Source organism: Carettochelys insculpta, chromosome 17, assembly GCF_033958435.1.
Source record: "Carettochelys insculpta isolate YL-2023 chromosome 17, ASM3395843v1, whole genome shotgun sequence".
NCBI classification, from domain to species: Eukaryota; Metazoa; Chordata; order Testudines; family Carettochelyidae; genus Carettochelys; species Carettochelys insculpta.
In genome coordinates, this window is record NC_134153.1 from 5021361 (window position 1) to 5043759 (window position 22399).

The following is a 22399-nucleotide window of genomic DNA, read 5'->3' on the forward strand; positions in this document are numbered from 1 at the left end:
CTTTTAATATGCGATGTCTTTCCTGAGAAATAATTATTTGCCACTGAAATAATCACCACTACCCTTAGGGACTGGTAACTTCTTTATAGTTTAGTTGTGTACACTAACAAAGAATTTCAGACAAGAACAGTATACAATCAACTCCGTAACAGCAACAAAATGTTTTAATACATGATTGTTTTGGCAAAAACCAGGAGGGGATTCTAGGTTAACACTGGTTATCTCCATATCCAAACAAGAAAGAATATTAAATTAATTTTCTTTCTTTGCTAACCCAGCAACTCTAAGATACCCAACTCTCAGAAATTACCAGTTAATTACAGGGAGTTTGCAATGACAATGGAAACCTGTAGTACTCTCTTCCCCACTCCAAAGTCATGATTCTTTTTTACATAGGGTCTAGAGAAAATTCTAGGGGAGAACAAATGCTCATATTGCATAATTCCAGGATCAAGAGACCAACATTTCCCCTGCAATGACCGTTAGGGAATCATTTTGGGTTGCCAGAAAGTCTGCACTAAATCTTTGTCTTATAGTTATCTACAAATCGGATTTTTCACAATGCCTCCAATCAGGTTTCAACAGAATGAAGGAAAGAGGGTGCCTCAAAAGAGCAAGTTTTAAACACACATACACACTACTATTGTGTGTCAGGTGCAAATTCTCTCAGTACGGAGATATTGGTTGAACCTCTCTCATTCGGCATCCTCGGGACCCGACTAATGCTGGATGATGGGAGGTCAATACTTTCCAGTGTATTACCAACACTTCCACTGTTTTCTGGACTCTTAGAAGACATTTAGGGGTAAATTACAGCTGAACAGCACAGAACAGAGAGACAGAACTGTCAGCTGTAAACAAATTTTGTGGGACCATGGGAAACTTGGCCACGCCCATGATAAGTAGTCATCTGGCTAAGTGAAATCATGCTGGATTATGGAGTTTGCTGGACAAGAGATTTTCCAGATTAGAGAGGTTCAACCTGTAGTACTTTTTCCCCTTGGCTATGGACTGAAGGGGTAAAGCCACTGCCAGACTGGTTAAGAGGACCAAGAATAGTTAGCAACTGTTTGAACAGGTTTTCATAATGGCGGACCCTATCACATTCTTCGTTAAGAGGGGGCTGAAATTTGTTAAAAGGTGATGGTAACAAAACATGCTGAACAATCTAACACCTTGCTTGCATATGACACACACGTGCTATCAACTGTTGTTTTTGCCTGTTTAGATGACCAGTTCTCCAGGGCTGGAACCTATCGCAGATTTGCAAGGTGTGCAAAATATTTTGGGACATTAGCTTCCTGATTACCTATTTATTTAAAGAAACTAAAAAACACTGGTGACTAACCTAATATCAGCTCTGAAGCCTAGTATCTTATTAGATTTAGTAGCTAGTAAGAGGGTTGCTTCCACCTACTGGAGACAGGAAATATTAATTTGAGGCAGAAAGCCCCTTTACTGATAGAAGTGGTCAATTAAACATTGATTTTTTTTCCTATCTCCACCCACTGGAACAGAGAAGAGAACTCAAAGGAATAGCCTATTTAGATTTCATCCAATGTACCTGCAGATTTAGGCACAGGAAGGAAATTTGCAACTGGCAACAGTCCTAAGTATGGATGATTAAACTGTAACCAGAAACAGGAAGCAAAAACACAAGGTGCAAAACAGAGGGAAAAAACTGTCTTTCAGTTGCTTGAAATGCTTTTAGAGATTGATTCTAGCACTATAGTGGATCTCTGAGCGCTCTTCAGACATATTCCAAGCAGCATTTAATTTAAGCTCATTCTTGTGGTGACTGTCTTGTGTTGAGGTTGTGCATATGCTGCAAAAGGGCAACACCACTCTGCAACAATTAAGAGAGGAGAATTCTGTCTCTGATTATTTCTCCATCTGGCTCAAGTGGGGATACTATGGGCTGGCCAGCCTTCAGATACCTCCCATCTTTGGCAAGATCGTGAACACTATGGCTCTGAATACAGGCAGAGCAGCAGCCAGATGTATGTAGGTCCCTATGTGTGCTGGTATTACCCCTGTTTATTTACGTCTGTCATTTCACTTCATTGGACACTGAACAATAAATGTTTCTAATTAGTTTCTGTTTCTGATTTACTGGCACTAATGGAATCTTTCCAGGTTACTTTAAAGATTAAATTTTTAAAAATGTCTAGTAATTAGGGTCTGTGTGTTAAAACACAAAAATGTAGATTTAAGGCCAGCCTAAACTATGATAGGGTCCATAGAAGGAGATGGTTGAGGACTGCACTGAATCACTGCCGGAAATCTTTTGGGTGGGGTGGAGTGTTTGTGGCCATTTTCAAGTTAATCGTGTTCAGTACCTTAACATAGACTCTACTAATTCTAACAGCAGAAATTCTGGTATTATACACTGAACATCTCCGACATATGTTTTAAGACAACTGTACTTTTAAAACAATCCTTGAATATCTCTCTGAAATTAGCCTTGCAATTCAATTTTTGCAGTTATTCTAGCTTACTTGTATTTTACTCTATAAACCAGTCGAAAAATGTCCACACTGTGGATAATATAAATGCTTGAGTGGTTTTTATGGGATGGCATGCAAGCCAGAAACTGGCATGCAAGCCAGAAACACTTATGCTAAAACAGCATCATAGGCACTTAACTGGGAACAACAGGCTTTAATTCAAGAAACAACCTGATATTTGAGAACTATAAATCCAAACTTCATTATAAGCCAATATTATCAGTAGGTCATTTGGCATTACTGGTTTTAAATTTAAATTGTTTAGGTTTTTTTCATCAACCAAGAAGGATGATGAAAATTATATGGAAGCCTGTTGCTGCACACAACAAAATAAATCCAAAGTCTTTGCAAACTGTTCTAGACCCATTCCATCTAATTTGATTTTCCATGCCATTTATCATTCAAGTGCTTCATTAATACTGCCCTTTAACTTCATGTAATATCAACTATGCAGAATTTTTTCCAAAAATTATAGGGTTTTTTTGGTTTGTTTTTTGTTTTAAACAAAAGATACTCATCCCTCGTTTAATGAGTACTGTACTTACAAGTACTTGCTAAAATGAGGGATGCATATACTTACTACTGTTCACTATCCAAGTGAACTTTCCCCACTCACACGACCTGGCCACAGGGTCCCCAGCCGGGGTGCGGGGAGACCCACAGTCGGAGCTGAGCCAGCTGTGGGGTCCCTGGCTGTGGCGCAGGGAGACCCACAGCTGGAGTTGAGCCCGTGTCGGGGTCCCTGGCCGGGGCATGGGGAGACCTGCAGCTGGAGCTGAGCCTCCTGTGGGGTCCCTGGCTGAGGTGCAGGAAGATCCTCAGTCCCGCCCAGCCCAATCCCAACACTCCCCCTGCAGCAACTCCCCGCACATCCCCCCGCCCTGCCCTGTCCTGCCCGGTCCCAACACTCCCCCAGCTCACAGCTCCCTGCACACACCCCCACCCAGTCCCCTTCCAAACCTCCCTGGCCGCTGCACCCTCCCCGCAAGGCAACTCTGCTGCAGCCAGCCACCACCTCCTCCACAGGAGCCGCCTGCAAGATTTAACCCTCCCTCCCACTCATGGCCCCAAACTACCCCCAGCCTTTAACAGTCTCCAACCCCCGCTCCCTCAACCCAAGGTTCACTTAAAAATGGGGCCCATGTAGGCACCACACAGGCAAAGTTAAAAACAGTCTAAGTTTCAAAGATTTGATCGTATGCAGTAACAATTAAAAGACTACTTCCGCTACACAACCAGTACTCCTCAACCCTGACCTGAAACAATTACACTAGCAGGTGGGCAAGTTTCAATCCTTTACCTTACCAATACTGCTAGTAAGAATGGGAACAAGGACAGCTTAGACAGCTGTACAGCAAGAACCAAACTTAAACCACTATTTCATTCATAAATTTATGAGATGACTAACATCTGTTCTCTGTGAAGCAGACATAAGTTGGGATAAATGACCTAACAACATAAGGTTCTATATTCCATAATCAATCCCAGAAGATCATCATATTTTTATTTCCGTGAATGGCATAAGCAAAATATTGCCTATATCTTCTTTACAAGAACTTCTTATTGCTGAAAATCAATAGAAAAAAAAAATCTCTTACCTGGGTCACGACTGTTGTATGGCCATCCTGAGGCAGGCAAAAACAATGGCACTGGAGAGCTTGCTCTGCTATCAGTCTCTACTTGCTGTGTAATATGGCGCACAGTTTCTTTATTTTTTCTATTCTTTCTGCGTCCTGTGGGTTGCCAGCCATCCCCCGCTCCTTGTTCTGAGAAAGCATTCTGTATTGCACTATCCTTGGCAGAATGCAATTCATTCCCTCCATAATGAGACGGTGAAATTTGCTCCTCTTTGATACGCAAAGACCCATAGCCCATGTCACTGGACCAAAGAGACTGGGATGAAACTTCATCGTGGCTGTCTGTTTTTGGTTCCTGATCTTCTTTACCATAGCTGCTCCCTCCTTCATGACAGCTAGCAATGGCTGAATCTCCAGAAGAGTTCGCTGGACTTGTTCGTCGAGCTAACCATGGAGAAATGCTCCTACCAGCCACCACTGCTGAAATCAAAGCATCTGTGCTACTGCTGGAAGCTGTCCCAATTTCATAATCAACAAGGTCATCTGAGGCATCAGACTTTATACTTATGTCAAGAGCTGCTTTTATGAAATTGTGACAGGCTTGTACAATATCAGTCATCTGAAGATAGCTAGCAGCTGACATCACCTCAATGACATTTCTGCTGGTCAATGCTAAGTGTGCAGAATACATGAAGTCAATGATAGCTTTAAAGCCCTGTGCAGTTACAATGTCCAAGTGAGTAACAGTGGCCTGATCAGATGTCTTCTGTACCTGGCAGTACAGAGTCTTGAAGTAGCGGCTGCTCCCAAGCAGAACATTTTTGTGAGCCTTAAAGATTTTCCCCTCCACTATAATGCAAACATCGCAGAGGATGCCATGTTGTCTCTGCTCATTGAGCTCACGAAGCAGATGACGGTAATGGGAGGCAATCTCCATATCTTCCTTTCGGTTATTCATTTGGGAATTTTCGTGTTTCCTTGTCCACAAGCTCTGGAGGAAGAAAGGAGAAGTGTTAACTCAAAATGCAAAACAATCATAAGAAAATATTTTGCCAATAGCACTGGTGAACTGAACTCAAACTGCAACACATTAAATGATTTTCTAGGATTGTCTTATCAGAACACAAAAATTATTTCCTAGCACACAGTGTGTGTTCCTTATGTGATGAATCTGATCCATAAAGCTGGTAGTGAAATAATTCATGTTATTATGAGAAATCAGAACGGAAGTTCAACTCTCCAATAGAAAAGTCTCAGACATTATTTTACAGGTACCACTGACTATAGCTTACTGTGAAAAAGCTTGTCAAGGGGCGCTTGTTTACTCTGTGGGATAATGCAAGCTGCACAAGGTGTGGTCTCCAAAATGTTGTAACCTGTTGTGCATTAATTGCCACATGAATACCTTGCTGGTGTGCACTCAAGGTTCCCTAGTGTGCTTTAGAATAGTACTGCTTCATGCAGCACTATTTCAAAGAACACTAGGGAACCTTTAGTACACACCAGCAATCAACTTTGCCAATTAACGTGCAATCAGAGTGTGATAGACAAGCTCTGTGGTACTGAAAAGCTGTGCTAGTAAAATACCTGTCAGTTTTTACTATTTAAGATTTGATAAAAAACAACTCAAGTTGCAACAAAAACATGCGAATAGATGCAACCACCAAGTAGTATCCTATAGCCAGGGCTTTTTTCCTGGCAGAACACAGCGGAACTGTGTTCCACCACCTTTTTTCCTGGCGCCATTTTTAAAAGGCTCCACTGCCATTGCCCCGCCTCTGGCTCCTTGCCTACAGAGGAAAGAGCAGGACTTGATTTAACTGCCAGCCAGGCCATTAAACCAATTAAATCACCTCCTGCTCTTTTCAGCATGCAGGTCAGGAAGCTGCTCCTGTGGCTATATGTGTGGGGATGCACGCAGCTGGCAAAGCAGCAGCACATGGAGTGCCTTTTGAAACGTAAGTCGGGGGAGGGGGAGGAACAACAGCTGGGGAAGGTTAAGCCTGATGGTGGGGTGGGTTAGGGCTGCAGGGATGGGTCGGTGGTTGAGTTGAGCCGTGGCTGTGAGAGTGTTTGAGGCGGGGAGGGGGATTGTGCAGGGGGTTAAGCCCAGGCTCTGTGGTCATGTGGAGGGTCCAGCTGGGGCCATGAGGGGGGCTGAGCAGGGGTGGGGCAGCGGGTAGGTGGTTTCTGGCTGCAAAGGGGGTTGAGCTGTGGGGGACTGTAAGGTGGCAGTTTGGGGCTGCAAGGGGGGGCGAGTTGAGTTGGGGGGAGCCGTAGGGGGAGTTCCAGCACCTTTTTGTGCAGGAAAAAAAAACCAACCCACTGCTTATAGCAGTAGTATTTCCTCACGGAAAAAAAAAATACGTATAGCACACTAGAAGCTTTAAATCCTCAAACAATAAAAGCCAACTTAAACTAGCTATTTTCTTTCCTATTTTGTTGCTGTGGAGCTGCTAGCATCAGAGATAATTGGACCAATCTGAAAATAACATTTCAGAACATGTTAAACCCCCAACCAATCAAGTAAAGTTGTGATGTACAGATACTATGAAGTTAACGTCATGTGAACTTTAACTCGTTTTTTAGTTACAGTCAAAACATTTTTAGTGTCATGATAAACAGTGCGGTATACAATTTATTTGCCAGACATCCTGTTTGAATTGAATGGATTTGATTTATTCTTGTATAACCATGCTTCCCCTGCCCACAAGGTCCACTAAAACACTCTTTGTTCACTACATGCTGTAGATGTTTGCATAGTAGGGATTCTCTGACTCCCAGGACAGTACTTTTATTTTTATCCATCAATTCAGAAGACCTTATAGTAGATTCCTGCCAAGACTCGATTACACTAGTAGTTTTGCCAATATCAATATATATTCCCCAATAATCTTTAATTACCTCTTAAAGATGCCAAAATGTTGAAACTTATTTCTTCTAAAGAAATTCATAAAATCAAGCATGTTACAGTTAAAGGTAGTTTCCCATAATGTAAATAGGATCAAATTCACAAAGTGATAAACCACTATTTATTTATTTAATACTCCAATATCAACATGGGCATAGTCCATATATGGTTTCCATAAAGCATTAGGCACCTCTGTCATACAGATGGATGTATTTTTCTTCTGTGATACCAGGAATTAAGTTCATTATCCATTCAGCTTCTACCAGAAATGTTTTCTCTTTCCAGGATTTTGAGAGTATTATATCCACTAACTTTATGAGCATTACCCTTTGTTTCTCAGGTGACAAAATTCAATCTTCAGAAAAATTACTTTGAATACACAAAGCAATAGAACCCAATACCAAGTCAGCATTCACTAGCCTCACAGTCTCACTTGTGTAATTAGTCCCATAATTGTTTATAATGCTTCTCCACCAGAATTTTTGCCCATCTCAAACCTAGTCTATTCATCTTCTTTGATGTTCACTGCAATAATGCATTGTTCTGAGATGGAATTATAAATTAGCATCTAATTGAAAAGTAGCGGTGAGCACATAGGAGCCTTCATTATAAAGCAGAAAATGCATTATGAGGTAAATTGATTGGAAGTGAGCAGTCCTGGGTTTGTCACTGAGCCTTGGTGGAAGAGAAAACTCTCCCCCACCCCCATGAAAACGGGCTGACAGTGCTGTGTAGAGGACTAAGATTTTAGAGATATACGGCTGCCCCACCTAGTGTAAGCAATTATAATTAATTCAGCTTTTTTCAAACACATTTTTGGTTTTGGCCTGTGAAGCAGAACGCTTGCTCGGTAGCAGAGAAGCTTCATGCTTCAAGGTTGGAATAAAATATCCATGACAAGGCCAGACCTTTCCTCTGCCTGGAAAATCTGAGTTGTTTTACCATTCTCACTCTACTGAGTGCCTTACAAGTCAGTCATTGCACAGAATAAAAAGCTGTGCTGTCTTGATTCCATCTCCCTCCCATTAAGGCAGCTAGTATTCAGTTACCAGTTAAACGACTTTCAAAAACTGAAATATGGCTGAAAGAAGTCTTAGACCTCCATGCAAATCTGGAAATGAACAGGCGTGTATATTAATATTCTGAGTAGGATTACTGAAGCACAACCCAAAACCTTTAAAAGGGAAAAAGGAGAGGAAAAAGATGATAAATAATATGCTATAAGACCTTTCCGATGAGGGCGACCATACTTCCCTATGCCAAATGTATGTCATCTGGTAAAATTACTCATATTCATGCAACTTCAGTGGCAATCGATCAGAACTATACTACACAAAAGTTCAAGCACCAGTTTGACTAAGCCCCTCTTAAACAGAATACTTTGTAGTCTGAGTCTTCTTATTTCTTATCTTTATGGCTTTTGGGCTCACATGGGGAAAGGAGACACACACAGACACTCCTGTATCATGCTCTCACAAAGGGGAGGTGACTGACTGATCTGACCATTCATGCCCACTCCTGGGCAGCTACCGGGGATGGAAGAATTTGGGCTTTCCTGGGGTGCCGGCTCAGCCAGTGCCTATGAGGGAAGGAAGGAGCCTACTGGCCAGGATGTTGGGGACTTAAGGGCTCTGACCAGGAAGCAGTTCTCCTAACAGCACTGGAGAGGATCATATCCTGCCGGGGGGGACGGAGGGAATGGAGGAACAGTGGGGCCAGGGAGTGGGCTGCAAAGAGGGGGAGCATGTAAAGGGCTGGTGGGTGGGCAGCAAAAGCGACATGGCACTGGCCTCTGCCTTCACTCCCCAGCCACAACTCACAATGCACAGACAGTGCTGGCTGGAAAAAGGATTGGGGAGCAGGAGCCCTGATGGCTGAGGCACAGTTTGCAGCAGGGGGCTGTGCTGATGGATCAATAGGGGGAGCAGCCAGTCCCAAGCAGTGCACATTTGCCCTGCCACCCACCTTACAGGTCTAACCCCTGCCAATGTCAGCCACTGGACTCCACTCCTCATGCTGATGGGAGCTGCCAACAGCAGAAGCCACTAGTACTGATGGGAGACACAAAATACAGGCAGTTTGCCCCCCCAGATTTGTTTATTTATTAAATAGGGAGTCCAGGACACCTACCGGTTAGCTTAAATAGAGAATGTTTGGTCACCCTAACGCTGATGACTTCACAGGGACAACTACTGTTTCCACACACTGCTTTGTCTGCAGAGGTTCCTCGAGGTCTGCAAGAATATAACTGTCTCCTCAAAAACATGAAAATCCCATATTGTAGTGTCTTCTAGTACCAGTGAGATGATCTTTGACCAGTGATGCATGAAAAGAGTACCCTTGTGCAACGGAGGAGGAATCCTTGGGTTTGTAGAAATATGTTTAAAGCCATAGATTTTCTTCCTTAGAAATATCTATCCTCTTCCTTGGGAGTATCCAGAAGCTCTTTTAAAGCAGTACCAGGAAAAACAAGACCCAAAAGAGGGGTTAGCATTTTCATCACTAAGGCTGCATCTACACAAGCAAGTTCATTTGTAAGAAGGGGGCTCTTCTGAAAGATCCTGTGGAGTGTCTACATATAAAAAGTGTTCTTTGGAAAGTAAACTGAAAGAATGCAACAGAGAGTAAGCTGTGCTAGTCTATACACTATCAAAACAAAAAGCAGTCAAGTAGCACTTTAAAGACTAGCAAAATAGTTTATTAGGTGAGCTTTCGTGGGACAGACCCACTTCTTCAGACCATATCCAGACCAGAACAGACTCAATATTTAAGGCACAGAGAACCAAAAACAGTAAGCAAGGAGGACAAATCAGAAAAAGGTAATCAAGGTGAGCAAATCAGAGAGTGGAGGCGTGGGGGGGGAAGATCAAGAATTAGATTGAGTCAAGTATGCAGACGAGCCTCTATAGCAACTCAGAAAGTTCCCATCACGATTTAAACCATGTGTTAATGTTCCGAATTTGAATATAAATGTCAGTTCGTCCACTTCGCTTTCTAAAACGGAGCGATAACTTCTCTTCAGTAACACACATACCTTGAGGTCATTGACAGAATGCCCCATTCCATTAAAATGCTGACTAACTGGTTTGTGGATCTGGAGTGTTTTGATGTCTGTTTTGTGCCCGTTGACCCTTTGTCTAAGGGAGTTAGAAGTCTGTCCAATATACAAAGCATCTGGGCATTGTTGGCACATGACGACATATATGATGTTAGTAGAGGAGCATGAGAAAGTGCCCGTGATTCTGTGAGTAATCTGGTTAGGTCCAGTGACGGTATTTCCAGAGAAGATATGTGGACAAAGCTGGCCCCACTATAGGGGCTCGTCTGCATACTTGACTCAATCTAATTCTTGATCTTCCCCCCCACCCCTCCACTCTCTGATTTGCTCACCTTGATTATCTTTTTCTGATTTGTCCTCCTTGCTTACTGTTTTTGGTTCTCTGTGTCTTAAATATTGAGTCTGTTCTGGTCTGGATATGGTCTGAAGAAGTGGGTCTGTCCCATGAAAGCTCACCTAATAAACTATTTGGCTAGTCTTTAAAGTGCTACTTGACTGCTTTTTGTTTTGAAAGAATGCAGTGCTCCTTTCAAAATTGCTCTTCCTTCCCATGCCAGGAAGAGCAACCCCTTTTGAAAGAAAACACATATAGATGCTCCACAGGCGCGCACACGCGAGTGTGTGTGAGAGAGAGCGCGAGCGCGCGCGCAGTCTTCATGAGATCTTTTTTAATCAAACCCCAGCTCGTTCTTTCAGAAGACCACGGGTTGTATGGGTGCCCTCTTTCAAAAGAGCAGCTCACTCTTTTGATCCGCTTTTTTGTGTGTGGACACGCTCCTCCAAAAGAAGTTCTTTTGGAAACCATCTTCCAGATAGGTTTCTTTCAAAAGATCTCTGTAGTGTAGATGTAGCTTAAAAGTATTTGCATAACAACACTGTAAGGAAACTTCCAGGTTCAACAAACAGTCCTCAAAGAAAGATGCCCTGGAGATTGCACTGGAAGGCATTATGCCTGCCACAAATCTTAGTGACCTTATACAAGAATCAGACAGTTTTCTCTAACCGAAGTGCAAAAATATTGGGAAAACTGATTTTCAATTCTTTGGATTTGGAAGTAAAACACTGTTAGACCTGTCTAGGCCAGAAGTGATTTGAACACGACTGCCACCACTTCATAATTCTGTACTAGTGGGCTCCAGAGAGCCCCTCTGTCAAACAGAAGGACTATTTTTGATTAAAGAAGTCACACTGCATCTACTTTTAGAGGCTGTAGAAGTCTGTTTGCCTTTTAAGAAATTATAACAACCACACAGGAACAGATGAACCATTCTGTCTATCCCAGGGCAGTCAAGATATGGCTGCAGGTCAGATTTTGCTCACCAAGACTTTTAATCTGGCCAATAGCCTGCCCCTGCAGTTGTGGAGGGGGGGGGAAGAGCCTCACATACTGTTACCACCCCCAGCAAATTTCTCAGCTCCTATTGGCCAGAAACCTGGTGGGACCAGTACAGCACTGTTTGCTGATAGGCAGGGAAGCCTGAAAGCAGTGCTGGTTGGGAACTGCTTAGATAAGCACCTCTCAGCCAGAGCCTGCTTCTAGCACTGCACACCCCCCCTCCCACACCCTTCCAGACCCTGCACCTCTCCTACATGTCTTCTCCAGGCAAGAATCCTCACCTGCACCCATACACCCTCCCAGACTCTGCACTCCAATGCCCTACCCACACCCCCGGGTCACCACCCAAGACCTTTGCACCAGGCCACAACTCCCTCTAAGACCCTGCACCTGCTCCTACACCACACCCCCAAGGCCAGAATCCTTTGCTGCACCCATACCTCCTCCCAGACCCTGCACTACAATTCGTTGGCCCGAGTCGCAACTCCCTCCTTCACCCAAATTCCCCCTCAGACTCCACATCCTCTGCTGCAGCCCAGTTCCCTACACCGAGCTACCTTCTGACCCCAATCTCCATTCCAGACCTTGTGCCTCCTACACAGCAAAGTGGGCCCCTTGACAAGTTACCAAAAATCTCAGAGTGGCACCCCTATCAAAAATTATTGCTCGTCTCTGATCGAGCAAGTCAGTCAAAGAAAGGATAAACTCTCACAAAGCACAGTTATGATGTGAGCCATTTTGGTTTATTTAAATATTTTCCCTTTCAGTGCTCCCATTCCTACATGAAAGCTTACATGAAAGGGAGCACTTGCATTTGTTTCAAAACAGGTAGTCCATTTAAGTGACTTTGCCTCATTTTGGAAATACTAAGAGTATTTAGCAACATTTCCACTAATCTTGAAGAATTTAGGCAGCAACAGCCTTTCTTGGGTTTCTACTTCAATGTCTTCCATCTGCAATTCAGACAATTTCCCCAGTGGTTGATAAGGAAGACCTTTACCACTACTTGCATTTCTTCAGCTTACTGTGGCTACAAGTACGTGTTTTCTTTGAGTATTGTCTGCTGAAATTTCTGGTGGACTTTCCGGCTACACATCTTATTACTAGCTACCTTCCAACAGAGAAAAACCACTTGTACCACAGTGATGAAACCAGTGTTATGTCCATACTGAAGACAGCTAGGATAAAGGAATCTGTGCTAGCTTGTTACGTGAATCAGCTTCTGCTGCATTTCCTAACCCCCACCCTGGCTTTTTTTTTTTTTTTTTTTTTTTTTTTTTTTTATAAACTCAAGCAGGGCTTCTTTAACTGGAGACTTTTGAAATCAAGCCCCACAGAGCTAATCTGAATCAACCTTTACTAAGTTTGTCCTTAAGGATAGAGTACTCACTAGCCTCCCTGAACAAGGAATACTTCTCACGGGGTTTGGCTACCTCCTGTTCAGTACATTTTTACGGCATTTCTAGAGTCTAGCAATAAAGGGTCAAGTAGTGCCTTCCCTCTCAATCACCAACACTCTGGAAGAAGATTCAGCCTTTGGGCAGGCTGAAAGAGCCAATAACCAAAGAAGGGCAGGAGTTGGAAGATCCTAACTGACTTGCCCATAAAACTGTGAATTTGCCCCCAAAATGTTTCCCTATGAGACTGGATCTTCTGACTGTAGGCCACCAGGTATCAGAAGCAGGACGGCAGTAATACTGCTTCAACCTTTAAAACCAGTAAGAAAAAAATATCTGTAGCATTGTCAGTCAGGCTAAAGACACACTGCACGAAAGCTAAAGCCAGTCTGGAGCGTGGATTGGCCCTAAGAAAGTGGAGGAGTACAATTATTCTCCTCTGAATTCAGGCTCTACTTAAATATTAAGTACAGGAATGGTCAGAGTTCCTAAAACCAAACTCTGCAGAGCCTTGAACTGTAGCTTACCGCAAAAGTAGAGAGTTGTACGACTGTAGTACCTACAAACCTCCGTCACAGACCAGTAACCTACTGTGGTACAACAAACAAAAAGATGGCCCTGTCCCACACAGCTTGCAATATAAGGATAACACAAGTATGAACAATAAGACAATATTAGTCTGTATGACATACTAGTCTCAGCAGTAAAGCCACTGATGTGCTATCAGCATTTTTTAGGTACCATGGAAAAGTTTAAGAAGGCTTTTGAAGAAGCATCAGATGGTAACTTTGCAGAAGTTTGAGGGGACGGGGGACTCCTCCTAAGTGCAATGGACCACACAGACAAAAATATAGGAGTGTATGAAAGTTTAATAAGTTGGCAATGGAGGGTAGAATCAGTCATGAATCAGAGGAAGGGGTTAACATCTCGATAGTGACAGGACCAATAGGATAGAAAAAAATCAGTGTTCCCTGTAAATTGTGCATTTAGGTGGCCATTCAAGAGAGATTCAACTGCCATTCAGCTGATTAGCAGGGCACCCACAACCACCAGCATGTTTCTAGTTGTGGGGCATATTTGCATATGCCTCAGTACACATAACAAAAAAAGTTATTCCACATATGGATGGAAAAAATTAGAGGGAATCTTGGTGGAAACAGACCACGAAGCTCCTTCAAACTGAAGACAAGTCACTCAAGTTTGATGTGAGCATGTGTGCTGCATGCTGAGAATTTTCTAGTCCTTGGTTCTTCTGATTCATCTACTTGAGAGGTTCAGAGGCAGCTTGCTCACAGAAAAAAATATCACTCAACACTGAAACTGGCAGGATAGCTACAAAAACAACTGGAAAACCAGACAATACACCCTCACTGGAAAGAAAGATGCAAATTCTTATCTCTCTATCCCTAAACTGAGGGAAGTCTGGAGACTGCTATCTTCAGTCTTTGTAGAAACTTGTGTTTTTTGTTTTGTTTTTTTTCCCCAGGAGTGACAGCCATGAGGAGACAAAATCATTTTCTACAATCAATTCGCCAGGTGGCAAAAATGTTGCAATGGACGCTAGTCCTCACAAACAAGAGAATTCCATTTTACTTGCTCACTTCAAATCTTTGGGCAATAGTAAGAATATCTGCATTCAGTATGACTACATAAGTTTAACTAATCTTCCAAGCTGAGTAAAACAGTTATAAATAACTTCATCTGTGTGTCACAGAGCCTGTCACTTTATACACTTTGTTCCACATTCACTATGTTTATAACATCATTGTACTTTTTATGTAAGAGGTCTTTGGGGAAGAAAATTAAATATGCCACAAATTCAGAAGAATTAGTTTTTTTGTCTATCAATGTCAAACTAGAGCATCTGTTTTATGCCAAGGATCATTAGGGAATTAGCACAAGTTAAATTTAAGGCAATGCACTAGTAGTTAATTCAGTAAGCTTCAAAATCCTCCTCTCCCATGTTCCAGTTTTGCACACTGCTTTGTGTTTCTAAGAATTAGGTTTCCTAGCCTCCTTTGTGACTAGATATTGCTATTTAAGATAAACAACAGAAGGAGTTTGACAAAAATGTATTACCTCCAACAACTAATGGAAGCACCTGAGAATAAACAAAAAAAAAAACCTGTAGAACAGAAGCCAATTTTAGACAAATGGATCATTCCATACACAAAAATTTGAAAATGTAAGTTTACCAAAGCTCTTTTTAATACTTCGAATAAGATCTTAACTCAGACAGCGTTATTTGGGACTGAGTTCCACTTAGCATTTAAATGTAATGCAGTTTCTGAAACAGTTAAATATTTAGTAAGGAAAGCCTGAGTTTTGAGGAAAATGGCATTTTTAAAAATGGAAATACTTAGTAGATGAAGTCATACGTGTCCAACACATTTCTACTAACCCAGCGGAGAGATTTCAACAACTAGAATAATCAATAACTGACAACTTCTGAACTGATTCAATTAATAACAATCATTAAAAGATGAAAAAATTAAATTGACAGGACATGGGGTATTATAATTAAGGTCCAGTTAAAGCAACAGTCTTCAAAGTTTTTACTATTAATTTCACATACACCCACATCTCTGAGAACTGGAAGGGACCTCTGGAGGCCATCTTGTCCAATCCCTGCCCTCTTGGTGGGGTTAGGCACCACCCCGATACCTATTTGCCCCAATCCCTAAATAGCTTCCTCGAGGATTGAACTTGCAACCCTGGGTTTAGCACACCAATGCTCAAACCACTGAGCTATCCCTCCCCCCTGGGCTTGTGGATTAGCAGTACTGTAACTGTCTCAATGCTGGGGGCAGGGCACTTTTGGTCTTACGTCCAACAAAAAAAAAAAACTTTTTTACCTGCTCACATACATAGAACATGACTGTGCAAGCACGTTCTATCAAACACTCTGCCATGCCTGAAGACTCCAAAGTCTAATGCTAGTAAAGCTCTTGAAAATCTGTCATTTTGTTTAATATAAAGTTATCCAGAGCTTCATTTATTCTTAACTAAGCCTTTACTTGCATCCTGCATATTTCAAAGAGGACTTACATATATATTATTTTGGTTCAGATTAGAAATACACATTGTTAGTAGCCTAAAGTCAATGCGTAACAGTTAACCAAAGACTCTCCAGGTTTATCACAGATTAAGGTCTCATTTTACAAACAGGATCAAATTATAACCAAATACTAGTATAGCTACCTTCATGTTAAGATGCCCCAAAACATAAAAGGAAGCAGCCTTTAAAGAAAGCATGAAAAGTATTAAGATTTGCTGAGTTTGCAGATAATACAGGCTAAGTCTTAAAACATATCACAGACAAAAAAAATAGAATACCAAGAACAGACAAATTCCTGTTTTGGATCTGAACAGTCCCCAGAGTTATTAGAAACAAAGTAAGAGCTGTATTGGTTCTTTTGGCAGACAGACATTCTATTACCACTATTTCACTCATCACAGAACAGTACTCCCTACTTACACATATTTGATGTAATCAACATATTTCCTTAAACCATATTTATTTAGGAAGTTAGCCAGTTTACAAATCCTTTCCATGTAAATATCAGAGACAATACAATTATTCCAACAGTGGCACATAGAGAAAAAGGAATAGAGAGATAAAATGATTAAACAGGCCATTACCATCTTCACACTATAGTATCACAGTGTTTCTGCTGATTTTATAAAATGGCATGACACTTCTGATTACACATTTAACAACCCAGGCAGGCTTATCCATTGTTAATCAAAAAAGTTGGAAAAGTGGTCTTTTGCGGGTGGGGGTGGGGTGAATAGATTGAGTACTGAAAAAACTGCACCAAAATATCTCCCCTACCTAAATTTATGCTACAAAGTTGATGCAATATTTCCATACCAACTACATTGCACATTTTTAACGATTCCTCTAGCATTGGATTTATCTATCTTTTCCCAGGACTATCAGTAGCCTTGCATCTACTCGCAGATAAGAAAGTAATCCTTCACTTCCTTGTGTGACCACTTTCACTAGAAAGCCTCAGGAGAATTAGGAAAGGATCATTTAGTAATAAACACCCAACAACTCTGGTATCTGGTTAAGAATACTAATACTCTCTAATGACTGGACATGTCTACCACATAGTAATCAACAACCTCTTGCTCCACATTTTCTCCAGCATTTACCCATTCAATCCTTCGCTCTACAGCTATTATCCTGACCAATGTAAGGTATCCCTGAAAAAATGAAGATTAAGATTTCTTGTCCTCTATTCCAAATCAAATCCCATTTCTCTGATGTAACGTGTCTACACAGATCCTTTCACCAGAGTGTCATATGTGATGACACTAAAATTTAGGTACCTGAATTGTACAATCTTTGTGCTGCTTAATTCCACAGAATTTTACTTCACGCAACCCAGTAACTTCCAGCTTTTAGGAAAAACTTCAAATAGAATGTATTCAACTTTGAAGTGCTGTTCAGCTTCCTGTTTAGAAAACATTTATTGGTGTCACAATGGATACAGAGCTCCCTCAAAGAATATTAGCAACACATTTATAAAATATCCATTCATGTGATAGGAACTGAGATTGAAAAAGTAGGCCTCAATCTACAACAGACTATTTCCGAGGATAGTTATGCAATATACTAGCAACCAGCCCATTGCTAACCTTCACTGCAGTGTAAGCCCACATTAACTGCACTCAAGTTGGTCTAGTTTGTAAGGCAGCAGTCACACTGCAAAATATTTGAGCTGCGCAGAATAGCTGAGTTCCCACTCCATTACTAGCTCAACCCACACCTCCTGACTAGCTAGCTAGAATTTAAACCACCAATTCACAGAAGCCAACAAGTTGCGTGTGTGCGTGGAAGTCAGGTTAGGGCAGCCCTTGTATTATACCTCAAGCACGCAATGCAAAACGGGCAATCTCCCAAACAATCACTGTGCTAAGGAGAAAACGGTTCCCTCCCTGGCAGTTATGCATGGTCTTCTCCCACAAACTCAAGAAATGGATGTAGCATATGTGACTACAAGTCTCCTCTTGGTTCAGGAAGTGAAAAAATTAAGACTTACAATACCTCTGTCCATTAGGATTAACTAGACTATTTCTCACTTTGCAAAAAGTTACATCTCATTGAAAGAGACCAGGAGTAACTAAATGATATGCTCCTAAACCCTACTAGAGTGATACTCATCAGTAAGTAGCTGCAAATTTCGGTACTCCTAAAATTAAAAATGCACTGTAGAAAGACAAAAGCATTGCAATTGTCTACTACTTTGACAATGGCATAACACAGATACTATGGAGATCAGTATTAAAGGAGTAGGTGGTGGTAGTCTGTATCTGCAAAAACGAGAAGTTCTGTGGCACCTTACAGAATAACAGATTTTTTGGAGCATAAGCTTTTGTGGGCAAAGACCACATCCTGAATCTGACGAAGTGGGCCTTTGCTCGCAAAAGCTTATGCTCCAAAAAATGTGTTATTCTGTAAGGTGCCACAGGACTTCTCATTGTTTTTAATGGAGATCAGGCTATTTATAGTTTAATACTACCATTAATTTTACAAGTGAATAAATTATTCTGCTAACCAATCTGAGCAGAGGAAGCTTTGATAAAAACAGCTAGCAAGCCTTGGAGAGTGATTTAGAAGACACATGTTAGATATTCTATTCAAAGGGTTTAGTATTTTATTGAGCTTAATTTTGAAATACAATAATTCCCAACACTGCTCCACATTACCATGCTCAACAACAGTGTTAGTTTCCCCAAATACAGCCTCTTCCTTTCCAGGACCCAAAGGATAAGGACACTGCAGAGATAGTATCCCTAATCTCCCAAACAGAAAGCCTCTTTCTATTCTACAGTATCTTTTTGATTGATCTATCAGTTATTATAAACAGCCTCCATAGCAGGGAAGAAAATCTGGTCCTCTGACGAAGGGAGGTTGTCACAACACTGCCTTCCAAGAGACCAGTGAACCATGAAAGCTCATCCATAGGGACTCTAACAAATCCTCCCCCACCCAAACAAATTACAGTCTGAACAGATTTCCGCCACAAGTTAATGTGCAAATATAATGTGAATACACCAAAAAGTGAAAAAAATAGTATATAAATTGTTTCTAAACAAAAATACACTTGATACACACTTGGACCCCGTATGCCCACCAGGAAAAGAGGCTGAACATCTTCCACTTGCGCTGCCTCAGACACATCCTTGGAATATCATGGAAGGACAGAGTGACCAACACCACCGTCCTCGAGCAAGCTGGAATCCCAACCATGCACACCCTCCTCAGGCAGCGTCGGCTCCGCTGGCTTGGCCACGTCCACAGGATGAATGATGGAAGGATTCCAAAAGACATCCTGTGTGGTGAGCTAGCCTCTGGCAAAAGACCTCCCAGATGCCCCCAGTTGTGCTACAAAGATGTCTGCAAGAGAGACCTCAGAGAGGTAGACATCGAGCTGGACAACTGGGAAGAACTAGCAGACGACCGCAGCAGATGGAGGCAGGGGTTACACAAGGGCCTTCAGAAGGTCGAGATGAAGATCAGACAGCTAGCAAAGGAGAAGCGAGCGCACAGAAAGCGCACTTGCCAGACACCCACCACATCTGCAAGAGATGCAGCAAGGACTGTCACTCTCATGTGGGCCTTCATAGTCACAGTAGACGCTGTAAATGAAGTCCTCAACTGAAACTATAAAGGGCGCGATCATAGTCTATGCAGACTGAAGGATGCCTACTACTACTACATGATAGTAAAACTGTGTATGGGCTCAAACCTCAGCAGATTTAGTTTTATGTAGCCAGCTGTCTTAACTTAGAGCTACAGGTCAGAGTGACACTGCTTACATTTTTACAGGCTAGGTCTGAAACTAAATATTAAACATACAATCTAAATTACTGCTACAATTAATCAATTCTATAAATACTGCAAATTCAAGCATTTTCTTGCAAATTCCAGACATACACAATGTAACCAAGTCAATGTAATCAGCAAATGAACAATTTACTGAGAATTCTCTCCTTTAGTTCTTTAACAAGTTAATAAAATAGAGCCTGATCTGATGCAGAAAATAACATTTTGTTTCACCTTAAGGACCATCTTGCTCACATGTTCTAATCCCTTTTTCGTAAAATGAGAAACTGTTCTGCACACTCAAAACAATCACTATCTAGTAAATAAAACAGTAGGATCAGAAACTTAAATCAGGTAGCCTCCTTCAACTGTACCAACCCTTGTTAAAACATGCTTTAGTCTTTAAAGTGCTACTTGGCTGCTTTTTGTTTTGATTGTGCTAGTCTATACACTGCTTCCTCTCTGTTACTATTCAACATGCTTAGAACATTAATACATAACTGATTAGAAATCACTCTAAATTAGAAACACCTCATTCAAAATGACAGTTGCTTGAAGTTGTTTGTTTTATTAGAATGTGCTTCCAGTGGAAGTTCAACAATGATGAACTTCATTGAAATGCATTTATTCACATGGCCAACACCATATAACTACTTTCTACAACATTACCTTTGATGGACAAAGTATTGTCGTACTTATGCTAAATTTCATACTGACTTACAAGCTTTTGAGTACCAAATATTCTACACTTCACAGAAATGGTACCGTAAACCCCTGATTTACGCAACTGACTTGCACTTAACTTGTGCTAACACGTAGTAGTAGTAGTATCCACCAGCTCCCTGCTCCCTCAGCTGAGGGAAGCCAGGAGACAGACAGTCACAGCTGTGCAGTTTCTCCCCGGCTTCTCCCAGTAAGGAGAAGCTGCACCACTGCAGCTGTCTGCCCGCCCAGCCTGCCCCACCTGGGGGTAGCTGGGGAGCATCCTCGCCTAGCTCCCTGCCACTGATGGGAGCCAAGAAACTGACCAGTGCTGGTGCACTGGTAGTTTCCCGGCTCCTATAAGCCCAGGGAAGCCAGGCTGCCACCTGTTCCCCGGCTCCCCCCCCAGACTTGTGTGAAATTTAAGTTGTGCGAGGGTTCCTCTCCCTTGCATAACTCAGGGGTGTACTATATAGGCTAAACCTCTTAAATCTTGTACGCTTTCATTTGGCAACATCTGTGATCTAGCAGGACCATGCATGTTGCAGGACCAGAGAATCATGGGGCTGGAGCCAGGCCCTCATCAGAAGGGCAGGGGTTGGGGCCAGAGCGGTGGCCAGAAGCCTGGTCCAGGCCAGCGCTGGAGCTGCCCCCCCCTCAATAGCAGCACAGGGCTGGAGCCTCTATCTGCTGGAGGCCCTGCAGAAACATGAGGCTGTGGGTGGAGCTTTGGACAGGAGGCTGTAATGCCTGGGGCAGAAACCCTGGTCCTCCCCTGGTCTGGCAAATTCTGTTGTTCAAGACCTCTCCGGTCCCAACCATGCTGGACCAGGGAGGTGCAACCTGTATTTCAATACTAAGTCAGTCCTTGGAAAGTTATTTATTTCTTCAACTGAGCCATTATCCCTGCCCCAAGTAATATTTACTCTTTACCTCAAATGTCACAATATGAGATGGTTTCTACTTAGCTTTATATTTTAAAGTATTTTATTTCCAGATTGAGTAAGTATCAAAGTTCGAACGTTAAGGCCACAACTGTATGCTAATCGCATCTCCACTGTGCTAAATACTTTAAACAATTCAAAAAACTGTTGATTTTACACCATCAATACCTAGGCACAAAGATGTGCCCTCAAGATGGAGTAGCAGCCTTACTAAAACTAAAAAATAAATTGTAATAATCCTTTACAATAGAAGATTATCCTGTCAAATTTATGCAGGCATAGTCCCAAAATTAAGACTTAGTTCATTTAAAATCAAAGAGCACAATCTTTAATCATGAATAAAATGACAGGCAGAAAAGGCACTTTCTGGTGCACGGTAAGTTTAAACAACTGTTCCCTCTCCCTGCCAGAAAAATCTTGGAGACAGATAATTCTAAAGTGCTTTGTTTCCTTCATTCAGAAGGAAAATAGCAACAAAAAACATGGATTATATCTTCTTTGATCAATCCAAATCATGACCCTGAAGAAAGATTTTTAGGACAAAACAAAACAAAATGTACAAATAATTTAGCTTGTGTACAATTGCATACTACCATTAAATAAGCAGCAACCATAAAATGTACTAGCATATGCTAAATATGTCTTACTAAGAACAACCTGCCATTCTGGATTAAGGAAGAACTGAAACTCAGTCCAGAAGTTTACCATGTAAAATTAATGTATCCCATGTTTCTATTTCCTTTAGCCTCTACCAATACCCTCACCTCCACCAGTATTTGAAAATTTTAAAATTCCAGTGCAGACAAACTCAGCTAGGTTTGATCATGCTCAACTCTCCTGACTGCAGAACAGGACACACGGTGCCTGTCAATTTCACTTGGGTCTAGTTGAGAACACTGGAAAAACAACATATACAGGAATCCAGGCACAAGTGTGTTCTTACTCTACTACAAATGCCATAAAAAAAACAAAACAAAAACAGAAGTGGATTGTGTTTACGCTTGGATTACTCCACCTACTTAATGGATCAGAAAAAGCAGCAGAATGAAAGTGCTGACAGATGAGGATTCCCAGCACCCTCCAAACTCAAAGACTATATTTGTAAGGATGTATTTCAGCAGTGGGGAGA

General features: G+C 41.8%; 1 protein-coding gene across 3 annotated transcripts in view; it reads right to left on the reverse strand.

The window, feature by feature from the left end:
* The window catches only part of ZBTB46 (zinc finger and BTB domain containing 46), a 127493-nt gene that overhangs the window by 92263 nt on the left and 12831 nt on the right, over positions 1 to 22399 (reverse strand). For all 3 annotated transcript variants that reach the window (XM_075011379.1, XM_075011377.1, XM_075011378.1), the window contains exon 4: positions 4106 to 5075. In XM_075011379.1, coding sequence (XP_074867480.1) covers positions 4106 to 5042 — 937 coding nt within the window. In that variant the 5' untranslated portion in view covers positions 5043 to 5075. The remainder of the gene's footprint in view (positions 1 to 4105; positions 5076 to 22399) is intronic.